General features: G+C 39.3%; 1 protein-coding gene across 1 annotated transcript in view; it reads left to right on the top strand.

Annotated features, from left to right (window-relative positions):
* The window catches only part of LOC127652489 (collagen alpha-1(XI) chain-like), a 93,299-nt gene extending 73,655 nt beyond the window's left edge, over window positions 1-19,644 (top strand). The window contains exons 47-67 of the mRNA XM_052138636.1: window positions 257-310; window positions 5,694-5,747; window positions 6,969-7,022; window positions 7,206-7,259; window positions 7,353-7,460; window positions 7,537-7,590; window positions 7,695-7,748; window positions 7,842-7,895; window positions 7,985-8,038; window positions 8,120-8,227; window positions 8,353-8,406; window positions 8,560-8,613; window positions 8,874-8,981; window positions 9,714-9,767; window positions 9,948-9,983; window positions 10,279-10,332; window positions 10,428-10,737; window positions 11,113-11,225; window positions 11,343-11,411; window positions 13,944-14,177; window positions 15,592-19,644. Of these exons, the coding sequence (XP_051994596.1) occupies window positions 257-310; window positions 5,694-5,747; window positions 6,969-7,022; window positions 7,206-7,259; window positions 7,353-7,460; window positions 7,537-7,590; window positions 7,695-7,748; window positions 7,842-7,895; window positions 7,985-8,038; window positions 8,120-8,227; window positions 8,353-8,406; window positions 8,560-8,613; window positions 8,874-8,981; window positions 9,714-9,767; window positions 9,948-9,983; window positions 10,279-10,332; window positions 10,428-10,737; window positions 11,113-11,225; window positions 11,343-11,411; window positions 13,944-14,177; window positions 15,592-15,738 (1,881 nt within the window). The 3' untranslated portion in view covers window positions 15,739-19,644. The remainder of the gene's footprint in view (window positions 1-256; window positions 311-5,693; window positions 5,748-6,968; window positions 7,023-7,205; window positions 7,260-7,352; window positions 7,461-7,536; window positions 7,591-7,694; window positions 7,749-7,841; window positions 7,896-7,984; window positions 8,039-8,119; window positions 8,228-8,352; window positions 8,407-8,559; window positions 8,614-8,873; window positions 8,982-9,713; window positions 9,768-9,947; window positions 9,984-10,278; window positions 10,333-10,427; window positions 10,738-11,112; window positions 11,226-11,342; window positions 11,412-13,943; window positions 14,178-15,591) is intronic.
* The last annotated feature ends 1,968 nt before the right edge of the window (window positions 19,645-21,612 follow it).

The raw sequence follows: 21,612 nt of genomic DNA on the forward strand, positions 1-21,612 counted from the left end.
ATGAATAACAGAGGGTTGTTTGATACCCTAGAAAGTTTGGAACTAGACTGTAATTCTAAACGTTAAGTCTTGAGTTGTTTCCATGTCATATTGAACAATCTGTCTGATAAAAATAGTCTATGTGCTGCATGCATGAATGCACTTTGTTTGCAAAATTTCAGTTCATCTTCATCCAGATGTTGTATAGTTTTTACCGTTCAGTGCAGGGCTCTTATTCTGTTACTGTTAGACTGTACATTTAAATGTGTATTTTCAGGGAATGCCAGGACCTCCTGGAGATAAGGGAGAGAGTGGCCATGTTGGATCTATGGTGAGATTGTCATTTCACAACAAATATTCAGTTGTTCATCCCCTTGCTAACTATAAATGTAGCTAAAAATGTGCACTATTGCTCATACTCAAGTTTAAGGATTTGAACAAACTCTTCAGTCAGTATTAAACTTCAGTGCATACAGGTGAAACTCGAAAAATTAGAATATCCTGCAAAAGTTCATTAATTTCAGTAATTCAACTTAAAAGGTGAAACTAATATATTATATAGACTCATTACAAGCAAAGTAAGATATTTCAAGCCTTTATTTGATATAATTTTGATGATTATGGCTTACAGCTTATGAAAACCCCAAATTCAGAATCTCAGAAAATTTGAATATTGTGAAAAGGTTCAGTATTGTAGTCTCAAAGTGTCACACTCTAATCAGCTAAACACCTGCAAAGGGTTCCTGAGCCTTTAAATGGTCTCTCAGTCTGGTTCAGTTGAATTCACAATCATGGGGAAGACTGCTGACCTGACAGTTGTGCAGAAAACCATCATTGACACCCTCCACAAGGAGGGAAAGCCTCAAAAGGTAATTGCAAAAGAAGTTGGATGTTCTCAAAGTGCTGTATCAAAGCACATTAATAGAAAGTTAAGTGGAAGGGAAAAGTGTGGAAGAAAAAGGAGTGGACTGAGGCTGGAGTTACTGCATCAAGAGCCACCACACACAGACGGGTCCTGGACATGGGCTTCAAATGTCAAACGTCTTACCTGGGCTAAAGAAAAAAAGAACTGGTCTGTTGCTCAGTGGTCCAAAGTCCTCTTTTCTGATGAGAGCAAATTTTGCATCTCATTTGGAAACCAAGGTCCCAGAGTCTGGAGGAAGAATGGAGAGGCACACAATCCAAGATGCTTGAAGACCAGTGTGAAGTTTCCACAGTCTGTGTTGGTTTGGGGAGCCATGTCATCGGCTGGTGTTGGTCCACTGTGCTTTATTAAGTCCAGAGTCAACGCAGCCGTCTACCGGGACATTTTAGAGCACTTCATGCTTCCTTCAGCAGACAAGCTTTATGGAGATGCTGACTTCATTTTCCAGCAGGACTTGGCACCTGCCCACACTGCCAAAAGTACCAAAACCTGGTTCAATGACCATGGTATTACTGTGCTTGATTGGCCAGCAAACTCGCCTGACCTGAACCCCATGGAGAATCTATGGGGCATTGCCAAGAGAAAGATGAGAGACATGAGACCAAACAATGCAGAAGAGCTGAAGGCCGCTATTGAAGCATCTTGGTCTTCCATAACACCTCAGCAGTGCCACAGGCTGATAGCATCCATGCCGCCACGCATTGAGGCAGTAATTAATGCAAAAGGGGCCCAAACCAAGTACTGAGTACATATGCATGATTATACTTTTCAGAGGGCCGACATTTCTGTATTTAAAATCCTTTTTTTTTATTGATTTCATGTAATATTCTAATTTTCTGAGATTCTGAATTTGGGGTTTTCATAAGCTGTAAGTCATAATCATCAAAATTATATCAAATAAAGGCTTGAAATATCTTACTTTGCTTGTAATGAGTCTATATAATATATTAGTTTCACCTTTTAAATTTGAATTACTGAAATTAATGAACTTTTGCACGATATTCTAATTTTTCGAGTTTCACCTGTAACTCATCCTGCACCTAAATGCATACCTAACTCATCCATACCTTAAGAGGTATGCTATTAGTTTTCTAAGTGATCAGAGTTTCTATTTTTGCTTGGCGGACAATAAAACTAAAAAACTGAATAGACTTACACTGAAGAAGCCATTTCAAGGGATATTGATAGATCTCTCATAGGGACTTGGAATTGGCTCTTTTGACTGGGGCCAGTAAGCAAACTCCTAGTAACCACCCAGAGCACCCTAGCAACCACAAAATAATGCCCTGGCAACCCCCAAAACACCATAGCATTATAGTGGTGAGTTTTGCATGGGAAAGCAGTGTTGTAAATATCTAGGTCTGTATTACAAAGTCATTCACTTGCACAGAACACTCATTCAGTCCAGCATTCCAAAGGTGCACAGCATTTCTTTCAACAGGAATCAGAGTGTATGTAGGATGAAGGTCAGCAAAGATAACTGTAATACATTAGGATGACAAAGACCATTGGAGAGCTTGTGTGAGACAGAGGCATTATTTACGTATGTGTGTGAGTGTGTATAAGTGACTGGTCCATGTGAGGAGAGAGTGACAGGAGTGAGAGAGAGTGGTACTGATTCTGAAGAGGAAGGCAGCATAGCTGATTACTGTGAGCCCGGGCTGTCTAATGAGCTCGCTCCTTTGTGACAGTCTTCTCGCAGCTTCATCAACCATGAAGGAATGCAAAACATGATTCTCAACGGTTCCACACACTTGTGCGATTAGATAAAGTGCATCCAAACTGAGCAAAAACAAAGCCACAGGAACTCACTGGAAACTTCTCATTCCATGTGTGAATGCCATGGATCGTGGGATTTCCAGGCCCTAATCCACAGCCAGCGAATTTCCTGTTTTGCATGCACCAGTGTGTGTTAAGCTTCTATGATGGATTCTAGAGCAGTGTTGCCCAACACTGTACATTTTGCATATCTGCCTTATCTAAAACTCCTGATTCAACTCATCATGTCATAAGTAGCATCATGACGATAATTCAGCAATTTTAATTAATGTAATATCTTAAACAATCTTTTAATAATGAAGAACTTTAAAAGTATTTTAAAGCACGAGGTACACACTAACTGTGGCTAATACTTCAGAATAATCATTATATGCTGTTATTTCAGGAGTTCAAGTTTGCACATGGACAATTTATTTTGTATTTTATGTTGATAAATATAAAGTTTTGTCTGTTACTGCTTGACAAGTTTTTGTCATTTTGTGCATTATTGTAGACTAAAATATTTTGCTGTCTAATGTTGTCAGATTGTAAAAAGGACAAAAAGTTATGGATGACATGATACATTTTTAAATTTAAAGGACTTTTTTTGTCAAATGACGAAAAACTGACTACAATTTCTGTTTGGAAAAAATAAGAATGGTTGGGGGTCAGTGGTGGCTGGTGCTTTTCAGGAGTGGGGAAGCACAGACTATTATTTTTGGTATCTGCAATGTTGCTCCCAAAAGCTGCTCAAAATACTTAAGCTCAAAACAGTTTTGGACAAAATATCCGATAATAAAAACTGAAATAAATGTGTTACGTCAGATTGAATATTACCTCATGTATCTCTGAGCCACCAAACACTCTGTGCTCAACAATTATGCTTACATTTCACACACTGTCAATCATGAACATCAACATTTCAATTATTGGCCATTTGTTGCAAAGTCATGCCCTTTTGAGAGATCGACCAATAATCATATAGAGCCAGATGAGATAAAAATGAATTGATTGGAATGTATTAAATGCAAATAACGCTCCTAAAGCTCTCACAGACTCCCAGAAAGCACAGATTCCGGGTGGAACCCAAAATGACGTGTTTAGACCCTCTCGTGCAATAAATATAGACTTTAAATCCCCTGAAATCTAATGATACAGGTAAACTGTCTGCCATAGACTCCTATTGAAGCACAGCATTATTAGCACTCTATAGGCCATGCGTCCACTGACTTCGATGGACATTTTCATGTAGAAAAAAACTTGGATTTTATAACTTGAACAAACAGCACAATAGTGATGTGTGATATTTTATTTTCGATAAAATATTTAAATGCAGAAATTATGTAATTATGCAATGAGTATTATCTAATTTATATACACTGGCAGCAAAGTTTGGAATAATGTACAGATTTTGCTCTTATGGTAAGAAATTGGTACTTTTATTCACCAAAGTGGCATTCAACTGATGACAATGTATAGTCAGGGCATTAATAACGTGAAAAATTTACAATTACAATTAAAATTGTTTTTACTTAAACTACTTCAAAGAGTGCTTATCAAAAAATCCTCCACATGCAGATCCTTGACATTCTAGATGTCAGTTTGTCCAGATACTCCGGATCAGCTAGACCTTATAGTCTAGCTGATCCCACAAAAGCTCAATGGGGTTAAGATCCATAACGTTCTTTTCCAATGATCTGTTGTCCAATGTCTGTTTCTTTGCACAATCTAACCTTTTCTATTGGTTTCAAAAGTGCCTTTTCTTTTGCAATTCTTCCCATAAGGTCTGCACCCCTGAGTCCTCTCTTTACTGTTTCTTTACCTGAGCGGGTAGAATTCAATGAAGCTGTCAGCTGAGGACATGTGAGGCGTCTATTTCTCAAACTAGAGGCTCTGTTGTACTTATCCTCTTGTTTAGTTGTACATCTGGCCTTCCACATCTCTTTCTGTCCTTGTTAGAGCCAGTTGTCCTGTCTTTGAAGACTGTAGTGTACACCTTTGTATGAAATCTTCAGTTGTTTGGAAATTTCAAGCATTGTATAGCCTTCATTCCTCAAAGCAATGATTGACTGATGAGTTTCTAGAGAAAGCTGTTTCTTTTTTTGCCAGCTTAATTTAAAGAACCAAATAGCTTTTAATTGTGTTTGATATAATGGCAAGAGATTTTAGTACCAAATTAGCAATTTATCATGATTACTCAAGGATAAGGTGTTGAAGGGATGGCTGCTGGAAATGGGGCATGTCTAGATTTGATCAAAAATGACTTTTTTCAAATAGTGATGGTGCTGTTTTACATCAGTAATATCCTGACTATACTTTGTGATCAGCTGAATGCCACTTTGGTGAATTAAAGTTCCAATTTCCTTCTGAAACACCAAAATCTGTACATTATTCCAAAATTTTGGCCACCAGTGTGAATATTTGTATATGTATTAAATTCATCGTTGCTGCCTTTCTTTTTAAAATTCAAGGGAAGCCTTGCTTCCCATGTAGTCTTAAAGTAGTTATCACTGTTGGGGGTACTTCAGGACCAGAACTGGGAAACACTGCTCTAGATTGTGAGTTATTTGTAAGCTTTCTAAACTACACACTCCGTCTTGGTGTTGATCATCACTGTAGTCTATCCAGCTGGATTCCTCACACAGCAGTAATATCTCTCAGTGGAGATTGTTTGCTGCGCACTACCTTTGCTAGCATCGAGTTTGGCCAGTTAGATTAATGACTTGTGTTACGCCTTGCGCAGAAGTAAGAGGGATGCCTCAGCAGTTCAGAATCCATGCAGTGTAACAGGAGAATGGAGAAGTTAGATGGTACTCATTAAAACCCAGACACAGCACGTAGAGAGGAAATCAGCCCGTCTGTAATAGCCTGTCACCACCTTGTCAGAGATGTACTGAAAAATACCTCTCTGACACAGAGAAAGGTGCTGATTGTACAAAAAGAGGGGGAGAGAGAGCAAAAGAGAAAGATGGGGTGTGAGTATATGTCTAATGATATGTGGTAAATGCTTAATCTTTCTCCATTTCATCAGGGCCCTCCAGGACAACATGGTCCACGTGGCCCCCAGGGACCTATTGGGGGAGAGGTAAGTGTCATTGTGTTTTCCTCCTGCCTGTCAGACTGTGGTGCTGTAGGGTTCAAACGCAGGACAGTAGATTAGCACTGATTGGGGGCTGTGTTGTGGTTTAACATCCCAACACTGCTGACTCATAATAAATCTGAATATGCATACTTTCCTGTTGCACAGTATGCCATAAGCATCATGTCAAATGAGTAGGATGTCGAAATACTCTGTATTATTGATACAATTGGTGAACAATACCCAGATGATGTACTCCATCCGCTGAGAATCTGAAGTGAGTAACCAGTGGACACTTTGCTATCCCATACAATATGTGATACCAATACACCTGCATACCTACAGAATGCACCTCATCAATGGTCAAGAAATTCTTGCTTGAATTCAGTACAATACCATGAAGATACGGAAATTCGCATTCAGCCTCTGTTTCTCGACTCAAAAGCCATCAAAAACCTGTTGTATCAACGCTTGGCCGCACTGTGGCTCATGTACAGAAGATGACAACCCCCCAGACTACTATGAGGTCGCATACAGACACCTCATTTCTTTTTCCTCAGTCCTCTCCGTATCTCTTTCTGCCCACCCTCTGCTGATTTTGAGCTTTAAATTATTAACAAGGATATAATCCCTCTACTAGAGTTATATTTACTTCTCTATGAAGGCTTAAGTAATATTAGACTGTCATCCCTGAGAGAGAGTTATATTTACCTCTATTAATCGCCGCTTTTAAACATCTCCCATGTGTTAATAATTGAAAAGTGAGAGAATGGTGACCTGCCAAGGCATAGAAGTGACACGCATGCCGGCACTCACAAAGTTGGAGATGAGAAGATATGCGCTTCAGGGGGCGATCCTGCTGTGTAGCAATGTGAAGGCAGTGGAGGTAGTCAAGAAAGGAGATGGGGGAAAGAAGCAGGTATATATGTGTTGGTCATCCATTTGGTTTCTTGCATGCTCCTGACATAAAAGCACTCAGCACAAAGACTACAGTGACCAGGGAAGCCACTTCAGTTTAGACTCAACAAGAGAGTCGTTCACAGGCACCGCAGCCATAAATGCCTCAGCCTAGAAAAGCAGAGCAATATGGCATTTTAGCTTAATAAAATGTGATTACATATACATGGTGACAGTGCTCAGTACTCTGAAATCTCATCACTGTAAAGTCAACAGTCTGCCTCAAATGCATTATGTATGAAACTGACTGACTTTTTCCTGTGAGGCTAGGGTCCTCAAGGCATTCCAGGCGGAGTGGGCCAGCCAGGAGTGGTGGGAGAAAAGGTAGACGTCTCTCTGTGTATAAGTACAAGTGTTTTTGTGATTTATGAGGGAGGTTGTGTTTATTTGTTGGAAAGTGCTGCCTCTGTAACTACGCAAACATGTAAGTCTAAGTATGATGTATGATCGCTTCTTAGGCTCTCCCTTTTTCAGTCTCTTTTGCTCTTTATCTTATGGTTTGTCTAGGGTGAAGACGGAGAAGCAGGAAGTCCAGGAAATCCAGGGGAAACTGGCCCACCCGTACGTATTCCCTACTCCCCTCCCCCCACCCCCTTAATTCCAAATCTTTTATTCACCATGTATCACTAAATTCCCCATTGTCTTGATTTCAAGGGAGAAAAGGGTGAGGTGGGTGAGAAGGGTGATACTGGCCCCCCTGGGGCCTCAGGACCCCCAGGAATCAGAGGCATCCCTGGAGCAGATGGACCCAGAGGAAACCTAGTGAGTGCTACTCTTTCCCCTTAGTTAAAGCAATGATAATGTAAGAATCATTTTAATTTGAACTTTCCTTCCATAGGGCCCCCTTGGTTTCCCTGGAGACCCGGGCCCCTCTGGAGTGTCAGGTGCTAATGTAAGTACACCAAATATGACCTGCATAGATTCAAGATTCAAGCATTTTGACTGTGAACTCACATGTTAACCTGCTTCATATTTATACATTATTGCTTTTTATAGGGTATGGATGGTGGACCAGGAGCCAAAGGGGATAATGGAGATCCTGGTAAAGCTGTAAGTTACTTTCTACAGCACTTGATTAATCAGTGATTTCAATGTATCAAAAATATGGAAAACTAATTAATATTCATATTCTATATTCTACAGGGGCCCCATGGAGCCTCAGGGGAGCCTGGCCCTCCAGGACCACCTGGACGGAGGGTGGGTTTCACCACTGTTTTGTTTATTTTGGCAATGTTTGAAGTCTTATTAAACTGTGACCAATACTAATCTCTGTTGCTTCCACACAGGGTCATGTAGGTCCTGTAGGAAAAGAAGGGAAACAGGGGAAGAAAGGGGCCAAGGTGAGTCCTTTTAAAATATGCTTTATCTAAACTCTCATATCTGGCATTTAAATATGAGCAAGTCAACGTGCTCCTCTCCAGGGTTCTGCTGGCACTGAGGGTCCGATGGGTAAGACAGGGCCTGTGGGGCCTCAGGGACAACCTGGAAATCCTGGTCCAGAGGGACTGCGTGGGATTCCAGGCTCTGCTGTGAGTCTCAGTATATCTATCCACAGCGTCTGCTGTAGATAACTGATATCTAACCACGCTTGTTACCGACCTCTCTGACCACTTAATCTATCTTGAATTGATCACTCTGTCTGCTTTTTCTCCAGGGGGAACAAGGGTTAAATGGGCCCCCAGGACAAACCGGACCCCCTGGCCCTATGGTAGGGTTTCCACCACTTCTCTCTCTCCCATATCGATCTACAACAGTATCAAATAGAGCTTTAAGAAAAGAAGACAAATGATTTGGGGCTTGCCGCACATTCTGCTGCACAATGAAATTTAAGTGCTAATATGACCGGCTTTGTTTTATATAGGGGCCAGCTGGATTACCCGGGCTGAAAGGAGATTCCGGCATTAAGGGGGATAAGGTATGAGAGCAACCAAAATACTTGACAGTGTGAGGTATGATTACCTGACTGCATCATGGTTGTGCTTTCTTCACATGAGACCTAAACAGTGCAGCTGGAAAACAGCTTGTAAACATCTCAATAACTCCCAAATTCTAAAAGCATAATTTACCAGCACTGTCATCACAGTGATATAGTGTCAAGTCTTTGTGTTTGCAAAATTGTAATGGCTTGGTGCTCTGGCCATATACCTTAGTTCCACTGTTCTCTGTGCCTTCCAGGGTCATGGTGGGCTTATTGGACTGATTGGACCTCCAGGAGAGTTGGGGGAGAAAGGAGATCGAGGGCTGCCAGGAAATCAGGGACTACAAGGCCCCAAAGGAGATGGTGTATGTATACATCTGTTCTAAACATATATATATATATATATGTATTTATTTATTTATTATCAGCATTATATTGCTAGTGTGAGCAATGCTTTTAGATTGTATGTGTATATTTTATGAAGGATTAAGAGGGCCAGTAAATTTGCAATTGTAAACATACACAAACAAGCAAAAGTGATGACACTTATTCAGCACATGCTCAGTAGAGTTCTACAGAAACCTGAGAAAAATAAGTAGGATCATTTCACTTTATGAGAATTTGTTTGGAGGATGGCCAGTATTTTTTGTACTTTCTAAAGTCTTCAGTTGACATAGAAGATTTTGTCCTGGGTGTGAGATCAGGGACCATTGCAACATATTTTATAAGATAAAAATTGTATGAACAAATTGAAAGATTAAATCTTTAAACTACTGTATGTAATATGAATAATAACATTATTTTATTAAATTATTTAGTGGAAGACTTTTCTTGAATGTTCTTGACATGACAGTGATTCAGTAATATTCTGACTTTTTGAATAAAATTAAATATTATTATCTAGTCTTTCTTGAAATTTGAATGGTTCTGTTACCATTAGTACATATTTATGTTTTCTTTACCACAAGATGGATTTGGCATATAGATTTAGAGTCTGTTAGTTATGAAGATTTGTTTATTTTTTTTTACAATTGCCATGGATGTATCCTATTAATGATGTTGTTATTGATGATATCAATTTGATCTCTTGATAATAGGGTGTTGCTGGTCTCCCTGGCCCTACCGGCCCACCGGGACCCCCTGGGTTGTCTGTGAGTTGTTTTTTTTTTCATATCACTTTTTCCTCACTCCTTTAATGATTAAACCTCAGCTTTGTTGTAGAATAACAACTGCTTATAAAAGTACTAAGCTACCATTGTGTTTAGATGCAGCAGCTTTGAGGCATCATAATACCTGTTTTTCATTACTGTTATTTTCTCTCGAACTGGTAGGGTGTCATTGGTGAGAAAGGGTCTAAAGGAGATGAGGTTGGTAGATTTTTTCACTACAGCCTTATTTTACAAACTCTGAGCTATATCTATGTTTCTGTGGTATTTGTTTACTCTGATCTGTATTAGAACTATTTTTTACCAGTGAGAACTTGCTACTGTTATGATATCTGTGAGAGACACTGGCAGTGCTTGAATTCTATCATGCTGCTCCTACTTGGATTATCCCTCTGAATGAATCGCCATATGAAGTGCTGAGCTGGCAGGGTTCTTTGAGAGAAGGGTCAATTTTAGAGATGTCTGACTAAAGTGTTTCTGTTTCTCTCACCCATAGGGAGCCATCGGTCAAAAAGGAGATACAGGACCTTACGGCCCGCCTGGCCCACCTGTGAGCCATCATGATCTCTCCTTACTTTCCTTTTTGCTTTGTTTGTCCTCTGCCCATTACCTCTCCTCACGTCTCCCAACATTCTATTCTTCTAGGGCCCGCCAGCCACCATGATTGAGCCACTGCCAATTAGAGATGGGCGTAAAAAGCGAAGGAGACACTCAAATCGACAAGGAGCTGGAACCAGGCAAGAGTCTGAGGAGGAGGAAGAAATTCAACTGAACATGGAGGACTTCCTACAGGCAGACGAGCCATTGGATGAACCAGAGGGCATGGAGGAGGTGTTTGCATCACTCAACTCAATGAAAACAGAGGTGGAGCTCATGAGAAAGCCACTTGGGACCTTTGAGAGTCCCGCTCGCACTTGCAAGGAGCTGATGTTGTGTCACCCAGAATACAAAGACGGTAAGGAGATCCACACACAAAGCTAAAACCAAATACCATCTTACTTTGTAACAAAACATAGCCTAATATTCTCAAAATAAATTTTGCAATATCACATGAGAAGAAGTTAATATCATACGTTTTAGACGCAATATGGGGAGATATTAGAAGTGTTTGCTATTGTATCATTTTTACTATTGCTTATTGGCATTGGGAATTGAATGAACCCTAACCCCATGTATTAAACTAATTGTCTGTGTCCTGTACCATTTGTGCTGTGGACATAAACGATACCTCAAATCAATTGTTCAATTTGTTGAATAAGTACACTTATGTATTATGCCAAATTAGTAAATAAATTATTTTTAAAAGAAATCCTGCAATCCACCCCCTCAGGTGAATATTGGATTGACCCAAACCAAGGGTGCCACAAAGACTCCATCAAGGTGTTGTGCAACTTTACCGCAGAGGGGGAGACCTGTCTGCACCCTGATAAACGTTTTGAAATGGTAAATCGTAAACCACACTCATGTACACCACACACGTTTTCCTGCCATCTCCAGTTCAACAGGCCTTCTGGAGTCTGGAGAAAAACATGTCTGATATGTCTCCTCGTCTCAATACAGGTGAAGCTGGCCGCCTGGAACAAAGAGAAACCGGACAGTTGGTACAGCCAGTACAGAAAGGGCAAGCAGGTGCAGTCCTCTTCAAATGTTTCAGTCTTGTCTTTTAACTGTCTTTCTGTCAACATGTCTGGAGTTCTAAGTTTAGCTCTAGAAGCTTTTTCATATAGCAGTTCTTCACAAAATTGTTTATTGCAGATTAAGGACACATTTCTGTTAGAAACTTTGTTTCTGCAATGTGTCTGGTGTAATAAATAGATCAGTTGCTGTGGAGGCTTTTTGCTCTCAAATTAATGCCGTAACTTGATAAAAGAGGTTTTCTAAACTGTCAAACAATCAACTGAGAAGAAGAACTCAATGGATATGTGTCTTTGATGAAAATAAAATAATAAATGTATATGTCTGGTCTGAATAAGGGATATGATGGAATTTATATGCGGCTCTATCTGAAATGCCTCGGGCCAAACAAACTTGAGTGCATACTAGCGACCTCCATCCGTCTTGACTCATTACATGATGGTTGAAACTAACAGCTAAGGCCTATTTCACTTGGAGCTCATTCATAAGTTGTGACATCTGACCTTGTTTGGAGATCCAGTGAGACAGATGTCATTCTGCCTTCGTTACAAATTAAAATGTAGGAGATTGCAAGTTTGGATAGATGTCAAACAGTAAAAGTGTCTACAGAATTAACTTTGATTAAAAGAATGTATGCCGCATATTTACCTGACACCAGGTGCGAGACTCTTCATTGATGTGCTGGCAACATGACAGGAATTATGCGGTCACGACTAACTGGAAGTTCTTCCACCTAAAACAGTTGTCCCATGGCGATTTATATAACTTTACAGATTAATTGATAAAATATCTGTTTACATAAGAATATATGTAAGTGCTCTAACAAAAGTCAAAATATTTTTGTGGTAATTAAGATTATGCAACAAATGCTGTTGGTTGAGATCAACTTATACTGAACCCAGAACATTTCTCTAAACTAGGGCCATATGATTTTACAGACGGAATCACAGAATCCAGTCATAAAAATGGAATGAACTATAAAATGCAAAATGTTTGACACAATTGGAATTAAATTAATGTATAAATGCACAATTTATCAAATAAAAATTTGTGATTCGTGATATATCCTAGTGTGATTATCAAACCACAAAAGGGGTGAGATTTACAGTCTGCATGAGCTGCGTGTTTCAACAGTAAGTGAATGTGAGAAGCCACTGCTTACACATTAACCATATCATGAACATCACGTGCCCTCTGGAGCATATTAATGACAAAGAGCAGATCACTTTATCCACTGTGAAATGGGTAGCACATGCAGACTATATATTTCTATATATAAATCATAGCCTTTTGCAGATTAATAAGCACATTAACCCATATAGCAAACTGCTTATATGGAGGTGAGAAGTGAAGCCATCAAAAACATCTGGTTGTGACAAAGCACATGAGGAATGAGGATCTAAATGCAGCTCTTAATGAAACAAAAGATAAACAAAGCAACTCAGAATAAAAGGAAACAAAACACAGGAAACCAGACACAGAATATGAAAACACATGTGAAGACTGACCAAGAAACCAGGAGAAACAAGGGCTTAATTCCACATGGGTAAACAAGGGAATGAGGAACACCTGGGGAAAACAATCAGGGGAAAAACAATTATGAAAGAAAACTACAAAGGACTACAAAACTAACAGGAAACAGGAACGGGGAACTAAACAAGAATTTCAAAATAAAAGACTAGGCACAAAAACAGGGAATACGTGACACTGGTTCTCCACCAAAACGGCAAAATAAAAGCAATATTCAATGTAGTAGTAGTAGTGATCATAATAATATATCAATAATAATTACATTGTATTTAAGCAATATCTCAAACAAGTGTTTCATCACTGCTTTCATTAATACTGGGATGCTCTACTGTGCAGCACTGTATTTTATCAAATAATATTATTATTATTAATAATAATAATAAAAACTCCAATTTGGGTTTTGGATTGTGTGAGGATCAGTATAGATGCTCTTCATTTAATACAAATCAATGCAATGGTATGTTGAAAGCAGTTGTTCTGATTTAATTGTATTAAAATTCTATGAATTTTATTCTTTTTTTTTTTTTTTTATGAAAACATTTAATTAAACTTTAAAACCCACAATTTAGAGAAAACAAAACGGAAAACACAGAATTTGGGAATAAATACAATGGATTTAATAGGGCCCTACTAAACCCATTAACAGTTTTCTTAACTGAAGGGAAGACCATAGTTTGGTAGCAGATTATAAATGTCAAAACTGATCTGATTTGCTCATTTTCTGCCTGATGATAATCAAATCCCCACCCTCAGTGTCATAAAAGCATGAAACAACTGTATCTTAAATGGGTCTTTTGATCTTCTATATTATACGTTTTTATTACATAGAACACAATTTATTTCAACCGATTGATTGAGGTCAATAACTTACTTCAACTTTTTGTGTGTTTTTTTTTTTTTTTAAAAGAAAAATAAAATTTTCCTTTAGTATTTCTTCTAGTGAGTGTTTAAGTGCTAAGTCGAGTGGTTCTAACCCATAATTGCCCACTTCTGTAGTTCTCGTACATTGATGCTGATGGAAACTCAGTGCCCGTGGTGCAGCTGACCTTCCTGAAGCTCCTCAGTGCTACAGGCAAGCAGACCTTCACCTACACCTGCCAGAACTCCATCGGCTGGTACGACTTGACCAGCCACAGCCACCAGCATGCCGTGAGGTTCCGCGGAGGCAACGACGAGGAGATGACACAAGCCAAATCATCCTTTATCACATCACTGTATGATGGTTGTCAGGTGAGGTGACTTTTAAGGGGAAACTACACTATTTGTCCAAAAAATGTTTATTCACCCTCATGCCATCCCAGCTGTATATGACTTTCTTCTGCTGAACACAAACGAAGATTTTTAGAGGAATATTTCAGCTCTGTAGGTCCATAAAATGCAAGTGAATGGTGATCAGACCTTTGAAGTTCCAAAAAGCACATAAAGGCAGCATAAAAGTAATCCATAAAACACCAGTCATTGAATACATATCTGCAGAAACTATATGATAGGTGTGGGTGAGATAACAATAAATATTTCCTATTTATTTCCTATTTGTATAAAAAAGTCCTTTTTACAACAAATTCTCCTCCCTGCACAGTAGGTGGCAATAGAATGGGAATCGACCAAAAACGAAAGGAGAAGAATGTGAAAGTGAAAATAAAACTGGATGGGGAAAAAAGGATTTCAAATGTATCTGTTTCTCATCCACACTTTTCATATTGCTTCTGAAGAAATTATTTAACTGCTGGAGTCTTATGGATTACATTTATGCTGACTTTATGTGCTTTTAGGAGCTTCAAAGTTTTGGTCGCCATTTACTTCCAAAAAATCTGTATTTGTGTTCAGAAAAAGAAAACAAGTCATACACATCTGGGATGGCATGAGAGTGAGTAAATTATTACATAATTTTTATTCTTGGATAAACTATCCCTTTAACAAGTTTGGCTAGCTCCCTTATTCCCATGAAGACAAATAATGCTACAGCATACAATGGTATTCTAAGAATTGTGTGCTTCAAACTTTGTGGCAACCGTTTGGGTAGGGCCCTTTTCTAGTTCCAGCATGAGAATGCCCCTGTGCTCAAAGTAAGTCTAGTATGGAAGAGATGACTGGCCTCTACAAAGCCTAGACCTGAACCCCACTGAACACCTTTGGGATGAATTGGAATGCTGACTTTAAGCCAGGCCCATCACCCAACATCAATGCCTGACTGCTCTGATGCTCTTTTGTCAGAATCCCTGCAGCCATGTTCTAACATAAAGTTAAAAGCCTGCCCAGAAGAGTGCAAGCTGTTAAGGAGGACTAGTTTTGAAATGACATGGGAGTTTGGGAGTCCAAATCATTTGGTCATACAGTGTATTAGTTTAGCACTTCATTAATCAAAAGAGAAGAAACTCCCACAGTTAGTTTGTTGCAGTTTTAATGACTCACCCAATCAGCCTTCAATCTGAGGAGCTAAAAACAATCAGCTAATTCTAAATTAGCACTAAAATAAGCCTATTTCAGCAGGAGTATAATGCATTATCCAATAGAAATGCCTCACAGGGATACACTCAGCAATTCATCCTAGAGAAAGACTACACTCTAAAACCCTTTTCTCTCAAAGTAGGTACTCGAACCCAGAAACCTTCTTTTAAACTCATATGCAATTTCCTTCCCACAGACACGTAAGGGTCAAGACAGGACAGTGCTGCAGATAGACTCTCCACGATCAGAGCTGCTTCCAATCCTAGATATAGCAGTATCGGACTTTGGAAATAACAACCAGAAGTTTGGATTCCACATTGGACCAGTCTGTTTTAACGGCTAACGCCAAGCACCTCATCGAAAGACTTATTAACTAAAGAATCAAAGCCACAAGCGGTATTTATTATGTATGGAATATGTAAGCGGTAGGTTTGTGACCATTTTTAAATGACTTTTGAATATCTGATGGACTACAAAAACCCACAATTTTCATGGTGGCAATTCAGGGATGCCAGCCAGGAAGAACCAAGCACATTTATCAAAGGGAAGTCTTTCATTTTTTTATCTCATTTTCTGTCTCTTTTTGTACTCTACTCACCTGTGGATTAAATTATGAGGCGTGACCCTTTATAGTTAAAAGAACTGCTCCAGCTGAACCTGACGTTTCCAAAAAAATATATCATTTTAGTTTAGTAAAGGCCATTTTCCCCCACAGCATATTTGTTGAATTTACTGTCATTGTTGCAGATTTCTTGTTTGTTTATCTTAATAGAAAGTAATGATTTTAAATTATTTGCCAAAAAAAAAAAAAAAATGTCCTGCTTGATTGCAATGTGATGCCAACTGAGGCAAAGTAATACCTCTTTACTAGCTTTGACAAGAACCATAATATAAGAAGAATATCCTTGGATATTCTCTGTCACATCAAACTTGCAGTGTTACTCATCTTTAATCAGTGTACACTCATACATAAACAATATTAAATACGGCCCGAGCTTTTCCAAATGCAAAGCAGTCTATGTGAATGACTCAAATGGAGCCCAGCTGCTTATTAATATGTAAAGTAGTCCGCTCACTTAAGCTGCTTGTCTTGTTAGCGGGCCGTCTAGTATGTTTGCCTGTCAGTGATCCATGTTTCCATGGTGCCAGCGTATCAGCCTTTGCTCCACACAGTTGAGTTGGTTCATATGTATGTGGTAATGAATGAGAATGATGTCGTTGCTTTGAGAGAGGGGTGTCATACAAGCATTACACTGAAGATTGGCTAAATTATACTTCCTTTTTGTGTAAACTCATCCAAATGAATTCATGATAAGTTCAAATGCCTGATCATGAACCTCAGAGGGATTTATTTTTTGTTTTGCTGTTTATATGTGTTGATATGTCACCTTGATTGTTGTGATGTAAATGTGTTACAATACCGTGGTGCTATTTTTTTTTTTGCTATATGTAATGTTAATTGTTTGTTGTCTCAGAGGGCAGAGTCAGGAAAAGGGAAAATTACATCTGTGGTGCTTAATACCAATAGAAGCTGGGAGATAAATACTCTCAGAAATGCTAATGCTGTAATATAAAGCCAGTATGGTGCAAATCTAGTGGTCGACCGATATAGGTTTTTCAATGGCCAATACAATGCCTAAAGAGCAGGTTGGACAATTAAATGCTGATGTAGTACACATAATATATATAGGATTCTTTATCAAAGTGACTTAAAGTGCATTCATGGTATACATTTAAGCAGTTTGTGCATTCCCTGGGAATCAATCCCATGTCATTGGCAATGCTAATGCTCTGCTCTACCAGTTGCGTTACAGGAAATATGTTCTAATGCAATTACAAATGTTCCCAAAAAACATACACAAAATTGCTGAAATAAAATTTTACATGTTCACATTTTAAACAATATTGGAAACAAAAATGTTTGTTTTTTATTATAAATTAATAAATGTTATTATTCTCTTGGACATAGCCAAGGGGAACTAGCAAATCTGTTTATCTGCTAAGCGTGTTCGGTTATCTGAGTGTGTATACATGCACAGCAATACGCTGTAATTAACAAAAAAACAGCTTTATCAAAAAATCTTCTTTTGATGTCAAAATGTAAACGGGTTTGTGCATAACACTTGTATACATTGAATAAGCTGGTAAGAATGGCGGTAATGGTGTTTACATGCAGTGCGAATCCGCGATACTGTGCAAAAATCTACACGTGCTGATCGGTTTTAGGTAAAAAAAAAAAAGTTTAAGAAGTTAAAATTACATTGTTGACTTATTAAGCATAATTAATGTAAGATTTTGCATGTAAATGCACTCTTTTATTGGTTTGATTACCAATGCCGATAATCTCAAAATGGCCAAATATCGTCTGATATATCGGTCAATCTCTATCCTTCGAGACTTTATTAACAGTACCCCCATCTTTTTTTTTGACAGGAATGAAAACGAGGCTCTGTGGGATAGATGTACGGTCTCTTCAATGACATACACTGTAAAAAGCTATCAGAAAGCTCCTAGATTGCATCTAATTTTCCACAAATCATGTTGTCTGGAGTTATGTGTCTAGTGAAAACTTTAAATAACAGTTCAACCCACTGAAGAAACTGTATGTCTATTAGAGGTCTGCAACCCGACCACGCCCGACAGTAGTGAACGGCCCCTCATCCGTTCACACGTGTCTGTGAGCGAGAGTGCATGGGTAAAACAAGTTCAGAAGGCCTTTACATTTTTTCATAAATTACAAACTCGAACCTAAAATCCTGCTGACCCAACCCCAGCAGCTTTGTGAACCGCTCTGAGACCACAGACAACAGCATATTCATGCGTATACCCAGACAACATATCACCCCTGAAGCGTTTTTTGCAGAACTTTCCTACCGGGGCGGGGGCCCCCGACAAAGGGGGCGCCATGCAATTGCATGGTTTGCGTGGTGGTTAAAACCGCTACTGGAAATGGAGAAAGGGAGCGCAATCATTTGGATTAAACTGTGCTTTGCAGTTTACCAACCATGCAACATAATACCACGATACCACTGCGTTTACAGATGATTGTACTATATCAAACAGTATATAATGCTGAATATAATGTATAATAATCTGAAGGATCCTGATATTTGGTAGTCCTGATAATGCCAAATGTAATTAAATGTATACTATGGCAAACATTATTTTACTGGATAAGCATACTTAAAATGTAAATATTCCGTGACAGTGTACAAGCATATGATTCAAACATAATTTAGTTTTTTTCAGATGGCTCCATTTGCACTCCATCCCTGATGGATCATTGTATTCTTTAATGAACAGTCATTTTTGTTAAGTTTAACAAGTAATGAAAGAAAGTTGCCTGGGTATCTCAGCGAGTAAAGACGCTGAGTACCACCCCTGGAGTCGCGAGTTAAAATCCAGTTCGTGCTGAGTGTCTCCAGCCAGGTCTCCTAAGCAACCAAATTGGCTCAGTTGCAAGGGAGGGTAGAGGCACATGGGGTAACCTCGTGGTTGCTATAATGTGGTTCTCGCTCTCGGTGGAGCACGTGGGGTATTGTGCATGGATTCCGCAGAGAATAGTGTGAAGCCTCCACACGTGCTATGTCTCTGCGGTAATGTGCTCAACAAGACACATGATAAGATGCGCGGATTGACGGTCTCAGATGAGGAGGCAACTGAGATTCGTCCTCCACCACCCGGATTGAAGCAAGTCACTATGCCACCACAAGGACCTAGTGCACATTGGGAATTGGGCATTCCAAATTGGAGAGAAAAGGGGAGAAAAGTAATGAAAGGAAATGTTTTGTATATGTCCTGAAAGTAATAATAATAATACAAAATTCAAACGTTAATTATCATGATTCAGGCTTTGTTCAACGTTCTGTGAGTATAGAATCATGAATTTAGTACTGTAAATCAAACCAAATCCTTACACCCTTTATCATTTCTACTTAAAAAAAAATTATGTTATCTTAATGAAATCCAGGATATAAAATGTTGTTTTTTATTCGATTAATCGAAGAAATAATCAAAGATTAATCGATTATCAAATTAATCGTTAGTTGCAGCCCTAGCACTATTGTGAATAAGATCAATACTAACTTCAATCCCATCCATCCTGAACTCTGACCTCTCCTGTGTATTGTGTCTATGCTACTAATTTTACATAGTGTACAGTTAATCTAAAGTATGATTGATAATAATAATCTGTTGCCTGACAGTTGCATATGTGAAAAAATTATGAGTGAATTAAAAAACTCTTGAAAGAAGACCTGTTCATCATCTCTGTGTGCAAGCAATTTCTCGGTTCTTTTTGGTAAGGATCAGGGGGACTGTGATGTCTTCTCTGAAGCCAACAAACAAGCATGCCTCTTCATTAGCTGCAGCTACATTCTCTCGCTCTCTTTGCACTTGTAATCAACATCACTTCCTACATCGCAGATGTAGTAAACTCTGATTCCCTCCCCAGTTCATTTATTTTAATTACCTTTTGTTTCCATCCCCAGGGGAGGAAGTCAGAAGAGAAGGGGAAGCAGACAGCCTTTTTGTGTGTACGTGTGAGCGCGTATGTGCGTAAATAATGAAATAGCTCTGGATTAGAAAATGAGACAAGGAGAATTAAGCATATCTGTTGAAGGACAGAATGAAATATGGGAGGGAATTGGCAACCCACCCTCTTCACCTCCCCTTCGCCTGTCCCTGTTTGCGGTGTTTTTGCTAATGCATTGTTTCTTTTCTACACTCAACATCTGCAATTATTTATAAGCACACAAACGAAGGATTCTGAATTGAGGGAAAGATACCCGCTCACCTTTTGAAAGTGAATAAATTGCCTTCATGCTATTGGTACAACAAACACTTCCTAGAAGCACCTTATTTATTATCTTATTATCACTTTTAAACTACAACACTTTTTCAGAAATGAAAGTGTGAAATTCAATTTCTATTTAAATATCTTAAAAAGATGTCAGTCAAGTTGTTCTTTGACACAATGCTATTTGGCCAAAAGCATGTGCACACACCACCTTCTAATTAATGGGTGTGGCTCTGAAACCCTGCGATGGACTGGCGACCTGTCCAGGGTGTCCCCCGCCTTTCGCCCAATGTTAGCTGGGATAGGCTCCAGCCCCCCGCGACCCTGTACACAGGATAAGCGGTTGACGATGGATGGATGGATGGATGGCTCTGAAACCCCATTACTAACAAGTGCATAAAATCAATTAAATTACTTAGACAAAATCTTTTTAGTAGAATTGGGTGTGATCTTTCTTTTCCAGCAAAACTAAGCAAGGCATACAAAATGGTTTACAAAGTCTGGTGTGGAAGAACGTGACCATCCTGCACAAAATCCAGACCTGAGACTCATCGAATACCTTCAGGGTTAGTCAGGGTTGGACTGGCAATCTGGCATTTCCAGATGGGCCAACGCACTTTGGGGCTGATCATGGGCGGACTGGCCTGCAGGAGAACCGAGCGGGCCGGTGGTGCATCTGCGAAACATGTCAAATGGGCCGCGATAAGCAAAAATGAGCCAACGCGTTATGCAGAATGGACCTCAAAACGGTGCCGCGATATGCAGAAAAAGGACAGCAGCCACCCCTGACCCCCCCGCACAACAACTTTAGGGCCAGTTGCCATGTAAAATCCCGGATCGATTTCTCTTCCCAGTCCAGACCTGGGGTTAGTCTCTGAGACCCCAAAAAGAATATGAAGGACAAATGTTCAAAAGCACTTTTTTTTGCCATGTAGTGTGATGACAGTGCAAGTATACTCTACAATAACCTCACATTTATTGGTATGTATGTATATTGTTCAAATGCAGTAAAATGACTTCACTACCCTTGTTCTCCCCTTTCACTTCTCCTCATCTCTTATGGACAAAGGTTTCTCTTTCTCACTGGGACACTCCTCAAGGTTAGCATCAATGAAAGAAAAAGGGTCTATTTTCTCCTCTTTTAGCTTCCTTTAATCCAATCAAATTGGAACTATTTTAAGCACTCTGCCTGGAAAGGTCACTCCCCACGGCTGCCAGAGAATAGCGATGAAGTGGAGGTGCCTCTCCACATGCAGCTTGTGTCAGCTTCGCATTTTTCCACCTGTACTAGCAGTACCGTGTTTCAGCACAGGCTGATAGCTGGCCAGTCCCTTACACTGATCTCTTATCAGTAGGTAGTGTAGGATTTCTATTGCTGATGCTAAAAGAGCTCTGGCTTACAGGCACTGGGATATCCAG

This window comes from Xyrauchen texanus, chromosome 12 (genome assembly GCF_025860055.1).
Source record: "Xyrauchen texanus isolate HMW12.3.18 chromosome 12, RBS_HiC_50CHRs, whole genome shotgun sequence".
NCBI lineage: Eukaryota > Metazoa > Chordata > Actinopteri > Cypriniformes > Catostomidae > Xyrauchen > Xyrauchen texanus.